Raw genomic sequence first — 12,959 nt, forward strand, 5'->3', positions numbered from 1 at the left:
GAAAAGCTGGAACAGGGTAACAAGTTGGTTCATGATATAGTTTGGATTTCACCGTTTGTCAAAGTATGCTTTATACATGATTCCTACTGAAAAGCATAAGTTGACTCATTTTGTGAAAGGCTTGGTACCACTTATCAAGTCTGCATGTGCTGCTGTTGCTATGTCTCCTACTTGTACTTTCTCATATCTGGTTGGGTTTGCAGAACAATAAGAGAGTTGGAAAAATGAAGAGAGGGTGGATCGAGATCAGAACAAGAAGGCCCGATCTGCGGGTGGTTTTGGTGGTAACAACTATAATGGAGGGCAGAAGAGAGGGTATTCTGCACTTGCTCAGTCTGGTTCTTATTCCCATGCTAGTGTGCCTTCTGGTAGGCAAGGCCAGAAAAACAATAATACTACTAAGTTTTCACAGGGAAGTAGTCGTTCGCCAGTGTGGGAAGAACGTATCTGTCATCATTATGGGATTAGAGACCACATTAAGAGGGAATGCAGAAAGTGGCTATGTGAGATGGTTGCTATGAATAACCAAAAGAATGATTCGCCTGTTTCTGCATCTGCTAAAAATTTGGCTGCTAGTAATGCTAACAATAATAATCAGAATGCTTGTAATAACGGTAGGAAAGAAAGTTTCTTACACTTCTGGTGGAGGGACAACTCAGCTTTATGGCTTGACTCGTAGGGAGACAGCTGAGGCTTCTGATGTTGTGGTTACAGGTATCCTTACCATCTATTCTCATGATGCTTATTCAATGATTGATCCGGGTTCAAATTTATCCTATGTGACTCCTTATTTTACTCTTGATATGGGAATGAAACCTGAACCTTTGTTGGAAACCTTTGCTGTAGATATGCCTTCGAGTATTCCTATTATTACTTCTAGAGAGTATAGAAATTGTGTTGTTATGATTAAAGGTCGTGAGACCATGGATGATTTATACGAACTTGAGATGGTGGATTTTGATGTAATTATGGGGATGGACTGGTTGTCCGCATGTTATGCTAATGTGGATTGTCGCCATAAGTTAGTTCGTTTCGCCTTTCCTGATGAGCCTTTTATTGTGTGGGAGGGTGAAATTGCCAAGCCAAGGGGTAGATTTATTTCCTATGTTAAGGCTCATAAAATGATTACTAAGGGGTGCATTTACCGTTTGGTTGCTGTTAATGATACGAATGTCGTAGTACCCGAATTTACATCTGTTCCCATAGTTAGTGATTATCCCAAAGTGTTTCCCGAAGATCTCCCTGGTATTCCTCCCTATAGAGTTATTGATTTTGGGGTTAATGTTATTCCCAACACCCAACCTATTTATATTCCACCTTATCGTATGGATCCAATAGAGCTAAGGGAATTAAAGGATCAGTTGAAGAACTTGTTGGATAAAGGTTTCATCTGACCAAGTTCCTCATCTTGGGGTGCTCCAGCATTGTTTGTTAGGAAGAAGAATGGTTCCCTTAGAATGTGTATTAATTACCGTCACCTTAATAAAGTTACCATTAAGAATAAATATCCTTTGCCTAGGATAGATGATCTGTTTGACCAACTTCAGGGTACTAAGTTCTTTTCGAAGATTGACCTGAGGTCTGGGTAGCATCAATTGAAGATAAAAGAGGAGGATATCCTGAAAACCGTTTTTCGTACTTGTTATGGGCACTTTGAGTTCCTAGTTATGTCCTTTAGGTCGACTAATGTGCCGGCTGCATTCATGGATTTGATGAATCGTGTGTTTAAGCATTATCTAGACCGCTTCATTATTGTGTTTATTGATGATATTTTGGTGTACTATAAAAGTCGTGAGGATAACTTTGACAACATTTGAAGAGAACGAGCTTTATGCAAAATTCTCTAAGTGTGAATTATGGCTTGAGTCTGTGTTTGTCTTGGGTCATGTGGTGACTAGTGACGGCATTAAAGTAGACCCTCAAAAAATTTCAGCGGTGAAGGATTGGCCTAGACCCACCAGTGCGATTGAAATTCGTAGTTTCTTGGGTTTGTCAAATTATTACCGAAAGTTTGTGGAGGGATTTTTGTCAATAGCCTCTCCATTGACTAAATTTACACAACAAGCTGCTTAGTTTCAGTGGTCCGAAGCTTGTGAAATGAGTTTCCAAGAACTTAAGACAAGGTTGACTTCGGCTCCTATTTTGACTCTACCTTCTGGGTCTGGTAGATATGTGGTGTATTGCGATGCTTCTAGAATTGGCTTGGGTTATGTATTATTGCAGAACGGTAAGGTGATTGCTTATGCTTTGCGACAGTTGAAAAAGCATGAGAAGAATTACCCGACTCATGACTTGGAGTTGGCTGCCGTGGTGTTTGCCTTGAAAATTTGACTTCATTATTTGTATGGTGAGCATTGCGATGTTTTTACTGACTATAAAAGCTTGCAATATATCTTTAAGCAGCGAGAGCTGAATCTCAGACAGATGAGGTGGTTGGAGTTGTTACAGGATTATGAAATTGAACATTTTGTATCATCCTGGTAAGGCTAATGTGCTTGCTGATGCTTTGAGTAGAAAATCTATGGACACGTTGGCTTATTTGCGTGCACATGACATGCCCATGGGGAAGGAAATTCGAAGACTTGCTAGTCTTGGGGTCAGATTTGATGAAACTGAAGATGGAGAGTTGGTGGGAATCACGCCATCTCGGTCTGACATAATGGAATGGATTAAATACAAGCAATATAATGATGAGCTTCTGGCAAAGCTAAGAGATGGAGTGGAAAGGGGTGAGTACACTTCATTTACTAATGGGACTTGCGACAGTGTTCTGCGGCTGCAAGGATGATTGTCTGTTCCTGATATTGATGGTCTTCGACAAGAATTGATGATGGAAGCTGATTATTCCAAGTATTTGCTTCAACCAGGATCCACCAAGTTGTATCAGGATTTGAAACAACACTATTGGTTGAAGAGCATGAAGGTTGATATTTCTAACTTTGTGGCTAAGTGTTTGAACTGTCAACAGATGAAAGTTGAACATCAAAGGCCTGGAGGCCTGGCTCAGAATATCGAGATTCCGCAGTGGAAAAGGGAGGAGATCAATATGGATTTCATTGTGGGTCTACCCCACACAAAGGCCAAGTTTGATTCGATTTGGGTGATAGTGGATAGACTCACGAAGTCTGCCCATTTACTCCCTGTGAAGATGTCCTATACCGCGGCGAAGTACGCTGAGCTATACCTAAAAGAGAGAGTTAGATTTCATGGGATTCCGACATCCATCATATCTGATATAGGTACGTAATTCACTACTCATTTTTGGACATCCTTTCAGGAAGGTTTGGGGACTAGAGTGAAATTGAGCACTACCTTTCATCCTCAAATTGAAAGGAAGGCAGAGAGAACTATTCAGACTCTGAAAGATATGCTGCGAGCTTGTTCTATAGAGTTCGAAGGAAATTAGGATGAACATTTACCTGTTATGGAGTTCGCGTACAACAACAGTTACCAAGCGAGTATTCAAATGGCTCTCTATGAGGCTCTTTATGGAAGGCATTGTCGGTCTCCAATTGGTTGGTTTGAACCAACTGAAGTGGAATTGTTGGGTCCGGATTCTATTCATTAAGCAATTGAGAAGGTTAAACTTATTATGCAACGACTCAAGACAACTCAGAATAAACAAAAGTCCTATGCGGATATGAGGCGACGTGAGCTAGAGCTTTCTGTTGGTGACGTTCTTGAAAGTGTCACTGATGAAGGGAGTAATGCGGTTTGGTAAGAAGGGGAAACTAAGTCCCCGTTTCATTGGCCCTTACGAGATTGTTAGGAAAATTGGGATGGTGGCTTATGAATTGAAGTTGCCATCCGATATGGCCATGGTGCATCCGGTGTTTCACATTTCGCTGTTGAGGTTGTACAAACCTGATCCTTCCCATGTGTTGAACCCTGAAGAGATTGAAACTAATGAAGGGTAAACCTATGAAGAAAAACCGATTCAGATTCTAGATCGTCAAGTTAGAAGGTTAAGGACGAAGGATGTAGCGTCGGTCAAGGTGTTATTGCGAAACCATAATACTGAGGAAGCTACTTAGGAAGCAGAGGAGGACATGAAGATGAGATATCCAAACTTTTTCCCTATGGCAGGTATGAGCTAGCGTATTAAATTATTCATAGATGAATCGTTGTGTTTGTTCGAAGCAACTTGTGGTTTAGTGAATTCTTTCGAGGCTATGATTCTCATTCGAGGACGAATGATCTTAAGGGGATGATAATGTGACACTCCGCAAAATCCGAGTTAAGTGTGAAAGCGTCTTGGAGGATTAGCCTTCACTGTTTTCGTTAAATGTAAAATACGACCATAGGTTATAGCCCGTAAATTGAAATATGGTCCGTATTTCCTTGGGCGTATTTCACTGCCTTCCTAGGGTGCTCACTGTTTTGTTAATCGTTACATACGGTCACAGAGTACGGTTCGTATTTTGAAATACGGTCCGTAAACTCTAGCCATATTTCACCAGCCGCCATCTGTGTATATAAATAGCGGGATTCAGTTAATTTTATGACTTATTCTTGTTCCGATAAACCCTAAGGACGAAAAGCTTTTCTCCACATCTCCTAACATAAAGGTAAGAACATGTTTAACATTATTAATCAATCCTAGCATTAAACCCATGACTCTTAACATGATTCTTGAATGAAAAACCCAGGGTTTGCAAAGTAATCCTTCTAAAGGTGACTCAAGCTAGGGATTTGGGTGCTCTTCATTGTAAAAGTAACTTGTTGATTACGTAAGGCTTAATTAAGGTATGTCTCTTTATAAAACCTTCTTTGACGTATTTTTTTTTAGCAATGCCAATCAGCCTGATGCTGATGGATTTTATTAAAATGAATAATAGTATTTACAGAAAAAGAGAAATAAAAAGGACAAAAAAAAAATGAAAATCTATACTACTCTATCCTAGGAAATGAAAGAAAAGCCTAGGCCTTGTTTGAGCAGGCAAGTGTAACAATGAAAAACTGTAAACAAGAACACTCCTTCTTTGGATTGATGTCATTATCAGCCACCTCAAGCTCTCACCAGGTGCTATGGTATCAAATCTCACTGAAAATCCTTCAAGAAGCAGTGTAGTCTGAAGCTCCTCCTAGTTACTGACCTTGTGCTGTCCTTATGCTGACCATAAACTGTCCTTATGATCAAGTTTACACAATCAGTCATGTGAAGTGTATGTAGCTGGATTAGGTAACTAAAGAAATCCTGTTAGTAGGATGAACATTCCTGTTAATACCACACACTAACAAGGATAACCTTAGTCATCCAACCAGGACTACAACAATCCTATGAAACTGTTATCATGAGCCTTTATTTGTTTGTGTAATTCAAACTTGTGTCATCTCTTGTTGGCATGATCAGCTGCATGTGATTTGTCTGGTTCTCTATTTCTGTATATCTTTGTTCTGAAATTAGGCATCATCATCTTATCAGCATTGAGAATTGTCACGACCCAACCCCGTGGGCCGTGACTAGTGCCCTAGCTGGACACCCATACACACTCACTTACCAAATCGATATATCAAGGACTTATCCGTATTCAGCATACATTAAGTTATGCAGATATTGAAATCAGATGTCGTCTTAAGCGGTCATATATAGCAAAATATCACACAGAAGCCGGCAAGGCTGGCAGAAAACACATCGCCCGAATATATATACATCCATACACACATATATGGGTCGTTTCGGCCATCACAGCAAACGGGACCACTTAAGACACAAATCACAGACATGACCACACAATGATGACCCATGACCCACATATATGTCTACAAGCCTCTACAAACCACAACAGAAACATATGACGGGACAGGGCCCCGCCGTACCCCAAATAGTCATATATATACAGAAACATGTACAACAAAGATACGTACCAAAAATATGGGCTCCGGATCAAAGGGAGCGCTCTAAAGTAGCAGAATAGGTATCCTACACTGGCGGGTCACCAGAACGAACGTCTGCACCTGCGGGCATGAAACACAGCCCCCGAAGAAAGGGGGTCAGTACGAAATATGTATTGAGTATGTAAAGCGTGAAATACAGTAATCGATATCATAACTTAAATAAGGAGTATGGAAAATGATTACAGAATCAGTATATCAAAGCTTGTTCTGAAAACATATATAATGCAAATAAAAAAAATCATGCATATGGCTCAGGAACGTGGTCGCCACTCTGACGCTGGCGCCACAACACATCATACTCCAGAAGGTTTCAAATCTCCGTACAACCCCGACACATATCGTAACATCATAACACATCATACACCATAACACATCATAACACCATATATAGGCGGTACCCGTCCCTTTAATAAGTGGCTCGGCGAACCGTAACACATCATACTGCCGAATATAACATAGTGCGCACGACGACAAAACCGGCCCGGGACTCGGCGAACGATATAATAGTAGTGTGCACGAGCGGAGTAGTGAGAAACCATATGCATATAAATAAATAAATTCCAAGACTCGATGGACAAATATATTTACCGACATCTGAAAGCTCAGAAACAAGTATCGGGTCAATCGGAATTAGTATACGAAAGTTATGAGCTTTTGAAGTACAGAACCTTCTAAAAGCGTTTCAGAAGCCATTTTTGGGAAAGTCAAGTAACCATCATATTAGGTACCTTTTGGATATCGTTATGGATCAAACTAAATGGAGCTTTTTGAACCATGTGTACGTATCAAAATATGTATCAAAGACTTTAGTCATATTAATCATCTTTTAAACAACATTCGGAAACATATCAACTAGAACTCCGAACATCATAAATACGCATCAAACCATATGGAGTAGCTTATGGAAGTCAAGGATATTAGCCATCCTAGTGGCTCTAAGAATAGGATTTTCTTTAAAATCATACATATATGTCATTTGCTCGTTTCATAAGGGTCATGCCAAAAGAAAGAAAGGTTAGGCTTTACATACCTCGCTCGCCTCCTAAGCTAATCCCAACTCAAGTCTCGGGCTCCCCAAGATCTACAATAAAGTTATTAATTAACAAACGTTAGCTACAAGTACTTAGAAATTCAATTCTAACTAGCACTTGTCTACAGAAATTTCGGTAGCATCTCCCCTGTAAATACAACAACCCCGAGAATTCAACTCGGCCAAATTTATCAACAACCATACCAACAATCATTTCAACAATACCAACAATCAATTTGGAACATATTCTAACATTAGTAACCCGCACAACATTCAAAACAATCCCACCAACTCCGCTCCACCCGAAACTATACAAATGCAACAAAAGCCACAACAATTCATTTTCTTCGTCCAAATTCATAAACTACAACAACAATTCACACTTTAGCAACTTCACTTCTCACAATTACATAAAATCATATTAAAATCACATTAATTCCTACAACAACTCACAACAAATTTTAATGCCGACTTGAACCATTAAACCTTCATTTACATCATAAAGGCCACAACAACACAACTAACATGCTAAATAAAATTAATTCATCTTTCCTCCACCATACAACACCACACGGCCACAATCACACACACACACCCATACGGCCCACACACAACACATAATATTTCCATGATTTTCATTCATTTCTACATACTACAACATACATAAACCTTCTATAACCTATAAAAGAATAGAAATTCTTACCTTTTTCCTCAATTTCCCACTTGACTAAAATTTTTGGACTGGCCACCAAGAGTAGTTTTCTTGCTTTAACAATTATACCACATTGAAGAGGACCTTTGAATTAGTAGGAATACTAGAAGAATTATAATTTTTGGATCAAAGATTGAAGGCTTCAAATTTTTCTTTTTTTTTTCTTGGCCGAGAGGCCCTTCTCTCTTGCTCTCCAATTTCTTTTTCTTGAAGGTTCTTGAATTGATGAATAATAGTGGCCCTTTTCTCTTTTTATTTACTCAATTTAGCTTCTACATGGGCCTTGGCCCATTCCCCCTTTGGCCGGCCACCTTGGGCCTCTTTTTTTTCCAAGCCCAATTATTCATGACTAATTTTTTGTAATTCATGAAACTATTTTCCAAATTTCCAATTTTGCCCTTAGCCTTCCTCAATATTTCCGCATCAATATTTTCATGAACAACTTATGTATTAAATAAGATCAAAAATATTGCATTATCTCTTACTAGTCACAATTATCTCAAATTATCCAAATGTACAAATTACGGGATATAACAAGAATCTTCCTTGCACCTGTTGGTAGTTCAGCAAATGAATGAAAGTTAACTGTACCTGCAAAATCAAAAACCAGGTTAGCTAAAAAATCAGCAAGTGCATTGCCTTCCCTAAGGATATGAGCAAACTGCACTTGGCCCTTATTCCTCCAAAAGTTGATCTTATTAACTTCCATACTAATCTTCCATGGGATCTCCCATCTACCTTGAATAATGTTTATCATGGACAGAGAATCTGATTCAATCATTATAGGCACCAGATCATTTTTAATACAGAATTCAATTCCATCCAATATAGCTACAGATTCTGCTGTGATGTTAGTTTTATCAGCTATTCTTCTTGCCCCAGCATATATCAGGTTTCCAACCTCATCTCTAATGCAGAATGCAACTGAACTCAATCCTGGATTACCCCTAGAGGCCCCACCTGTATTGCACTTGAACCAGCCAGCATCAGGAAATTGCCATTTCACCATCTTATATGCAATTCTAGGCCTATAATCCTCCAAGTATTTCACCAGTTGAGGCCATTCATCTGGAACTTGTCTCAACCAAGGATATAATATCTTCACCAGTTGCTACAGATTATAGTTGATCCCATGTATGACCTTTAGTTTATTCATCTTACCCCCATGCATGATAGTATTTCTCCTCTTCCATAGTTGTCAGCATATGAATGCAGGTGCAGCCTGTATGACTGCTTTGAGCTTTGTAGGACCTTGCATATACCACCATTGTATTATTTTCTGATGAATCTGGATCCTTGGCACAACTATCCCCACAGCTGCATTGTAATGCTGCCAAATTTCTGCTGCAAAATCGCTTGTAAGGAATAGATGTTGAATTGTCTCCTCTTGATGAGAATTCAAAGAACATCTACATCTAGATACAATGCTGATATTCATTCTCTTTAGTACATCATCCACTGGTAATTTGAACTTCCACAACCTCCAAAAGAAGAATGATATTTTGAATGGAACTCCTTTGTGCCACAACTTTGAAAAGTTATCAGCTGTTTGAGCCTTTCTCCTGAGCATATTCCAAGCACTCCCTACATTGAAGTCTCCTGTAGTGCTAGGCATCCACCAGGATTTATCTTTCTCCTCTGAATGTTCCACTATACTCAGTTGTTGTAAGATATGATCACACACATTAATTGGCAGTTTTGCATGCAATTTATGTGCATCCCAGCCATCTGCATTCATAAAGTGTGAAACTTCCTCAATGCTAATGTCAATCTGAAAATCTGGTGGTATTACCTGTTTGAGTGGACCAAGCTTAGTCCAATTATCTTCCCATACATCACATGCTCCATTTTTAGGTTCCCACCATATCTGATGATCCACCTGATCCCTTGCCTCTAGCATTCTTTTCCACAATTGTGATCCACCTTTCCACTGCACTTTTGTAGGCTTCTTCTTCTTGAAATATTTATTCCACATAAAGGCTAACCATAATGTATTTGATGTTCTAAATTTCCACCATAATTTGGCAAAAAGGGCCTTGGACAAATCCTCTAGAGATCTGAATCCTAATCCTCCTTCTTCTTTTGGTAAACAAATCTTGTCCCAAGAGGACCAGTGCCTGCTTTTACCTTCTTCCTTGGTACTCCAGTAAAACCTTGCAAAGATTTTATGAAGCTTATTAATGGTATATTTTATGGAAACAACAGCTGACAGCATGTATATTGGAATACTCTGAAGCACACTATTAATAAGAACAGCCTTTCCACCAAAAGAGAGCAGCTTTCCTTTCCAATTTTGCAGCTTGTTTTTCACCTTCTTGATAAGATCATTGTAGTATACCTTTTTCCTCCTTGAATGAAATATAGGACATCCCAAGTATGTTAATGGAAATTGATCCCTTTTAAAGCCTGTAATCTGCTCCACCTGCTGAGACAGTGCACCAACAATCTTATCATGCATATAAAAGGAACTCTTGCCTTTATTGATCAGTTGACCAGATATTGCCTCATATTCCTGCAGTATCTTCATGATTCTCTTCAATGACTCCCCTTCTGCAGATGCAAATATTATAGTATCATCTGCATATGCCAGATGATTGATATTTTGACTCCATTTAGGCATGCCATAGCCCATATACTCAGCATTATCAAATTCTGCATTTAGAGCTCTTGATAAGACCTCTGCTGATAAAATAAACAATGAAGGTGAAAGAGGATCACCTTGTTTAACACCCCTAGTTGAGTGGAAAAATCCTTTGGCCTGACCATTAAATAGGATGGAATACCAGTTATTTTCAATCAACCTCCAAATCATGTCAATGAATTGACTAGCAAATCCCATTCTGCTGAGTACCTTTATCAAATATGACCAAGATACTCTATCATAGGCTTTTGCCATGTCTAATTTGATCACTACATTTGCTGGTTTGCCTCTTTTTCTAATGTCTGTCACTATTTCTTGTGCCAATAACACATTCTCAATAATACTCCACCCTTGAACAAAACCTGCTTGATTAATAGAGATCAGCTGTGGTAACACACTCTCCAATCTATCATGAACAACTCTTGACATCACTTTGTTGATAAATTTGCTTAAACTTATAGGTCTTAGGTCTGAGTAACTTTGAATCAACTCCTTCTTTGGTAGTAACACAAGATTTGTGTGAGTGACTGATTTTGGAAGTGTATGACCTTGAAAGAAAGCCACCACCATCTTGTATACATCCAAGCCAATAATTTCCCAACATGTCTGGTAGAACACTCCAGGAAAGCCATCAGGTCCACTAGCACTTGCTCCTCTAAGGTTGAACACAGCCTTTTTGACTTCATCAACACAAGGCATTTGACAAAGAAGATCATTTCTGTTTTGGTCAATCAAAACAGGAATGAGTGACAACAAATTTTCATCTCCAATTAACTCTTCTTGTGAAAATTGCTGAGTAAAAATGCACAGCCTCATCTGCCATTTGATCTTCATCCTCAATCCATGAACCATCTGAGTTTTGAATTCTTTTGATCTGCAATTTCTTCCTTCTTCCCTTTACTAAATTATGGAAAAATCTAGTATTTTTGTCTCCATCTAGAAACCAATCCATACCTGATTTTTGTCTCCAGTACTCCTCTTCATAATGCAAATATCTCTTAGTCTCAGCCAAAGCTTTCTGCAAAACCACTCTATTTACTTGGCTTGGGTTTTGTTCAAACAATTGTTCCTTTAACCTCACTATTTCCTCCCTTATGATCAACTTCTTGAATATATCTCCAAACACTTCCCTACTCCATTTGCATAACCCTCATTTTAGCTTTTTCATCTTGCTTTTGAAGTTTATGAAAGGATCATCATGCGTGACCAACTTTTGATGCTTATCCCCATAGGTACACATAAGTGGAGCATGATCTGAACCAGTTGTGCCTGACTGTATCTAGGAAAGATGCGTGTTCTATCCAGAAAGATAGAAATTTAAAAGGTTTGACCAGCTTTTGATGCTTATCCCCATAGGTACACATAAGTGGAGCATGATCTAAACCAGTTCTTGCTAGATGTTCCACTTCTATGTGTCCAAAGTTGTCCAGAAGCAATGAATTCACCAACATCCTATCTAATCTCTCAAAAATACATGTTGCATCTGCTCTACCATTCCACCAGGTGAAGGGACTACCCTTAAAATTTACCTCTTCAAGCTCACAGGAGTTTATGCAAAAAGCAAAGTCTTCTATATCCAGAGGTTGAAAAGGATTGCCCCATATCTTCTCTTCATCATTCAAAACCACATTGAAATCTCCTCCTACTAACCAGGAACAAGATAAGATATTGGAGAGATGATAGATATCCTCCCATAACTCTATTCTTTCAGAAGCACTACATTTAACATATACTAAAGTACTAATAAGATACTGATTCAGATCTTGTAAAAACAGCTTCAAAGTAATTTGTTGAGGGGAGTCCATCAGAACTTCTACAACTATATTACCAGCCACAAAATACCAGATTTTACCATTACAGTTAGCATTGGCTAAACACATGCCCAATCTTCTTATATACTGGTTTATTGTCCTGACCTGTTGAAAAGGCTCCATGAGAGCAATCACAAAGAATTTGTGATGTCTGTTTAACATTTGAACCCTATGAAAGGCTTTTTGTGTCTTCACTGACCTAATGTTCCAAATGAATGAGTTCAACATCATTTAACATTAGATTTAGTAGCATTCCTCTTTGGTACCACCCTGAGTGGAATTTGCTTGTCAATAGCATTCTTCTTGCCTTTCTTCTGACCCTTATTGTTAGACTTGCTATTAGGAGATATATCTGCCTGCTTAAGAATGTTTTCCTTATTTTTCTTAATATTCTCCTGTTTGTCTTCTCTGTGGAGATCTCTGACATCCTCCTCTCCTTCCCAACCATCTATATTATGAGAGATCAGGTCATGTAATTCTTTGACTGGAGAAGACTTTATACAAAATGTCACCTGATGATCAGTCTGTGAAATCACCATTGCCTTTTCTGAAGAAGAATGATCTGGTGGATCTGCATCTTGCTCCACATACACCTGCTCTTGAGCCAATATTGTTGCCTCTATGGATTGCACATATTCCTGCACTTTTTCTTCTCTTTACTCAGGATTATGAGTTATCACTGAGGGACAACCCCCTGAAAGCTCTTTTACTGCATCTAATCTTGTATCCTGAACATCCACATGCTCATCATGTTCTTGATGATCATTTTGTTTTTGCACCTCCTCTTTGTCTGGATTATCTACTGTTCCTTGTTCTGCAGTATTGGTGCCTGTTTGTCCATCAGTTTTACCATGTTCTCCATCTTCT

The 12,959-nt window shown here is 38.9% G+C and overlaps 1 protein-coding gene across 1 annotated transcript; it reads right to left on the bottom strand.

The window, feature by feature from the left end:
* Window positions 1-11,501: 11,501 nt before the first annotated feature.
* Window positions 11,502-12,323, bottom strand: LOC132639614 (uncharacterized). Its single transcript, XM_060356055.1, has one exon. It carries the CDS (start codon window positions 12,321-12,323, stop codon window positions 11,502-11,504), a length of 822 nt encoding a protein of 273 aa, XP_060212038.1.
* Window positions 12,324-12,959: the final 636 nt, after the last annotated feature.

Source organism: Lycium barbarum, chromosome 5 (assembly GCF_019175385.1).
Source record: "Lycium barbarum isolate Lr01 chromosome 5, ASM1917538v2, whole genome shotgun sequence".
Lineage (NCBI taxonomy): Eukaryota > Viridiplantae > Streptophyta > Magnoliopsida > Solanales > Solanaceae > Lycium > Lycium barbarum.

Excerpts from the sequence above, each read along its gene's own strand:
- LOC132639614 (XM_060356055.1), bottom strand. The coding sequence starts at position 12,323 with ATGATGTTGAACTCATTCATTTGGAACATTAGGTCAGTGAAGACACAA.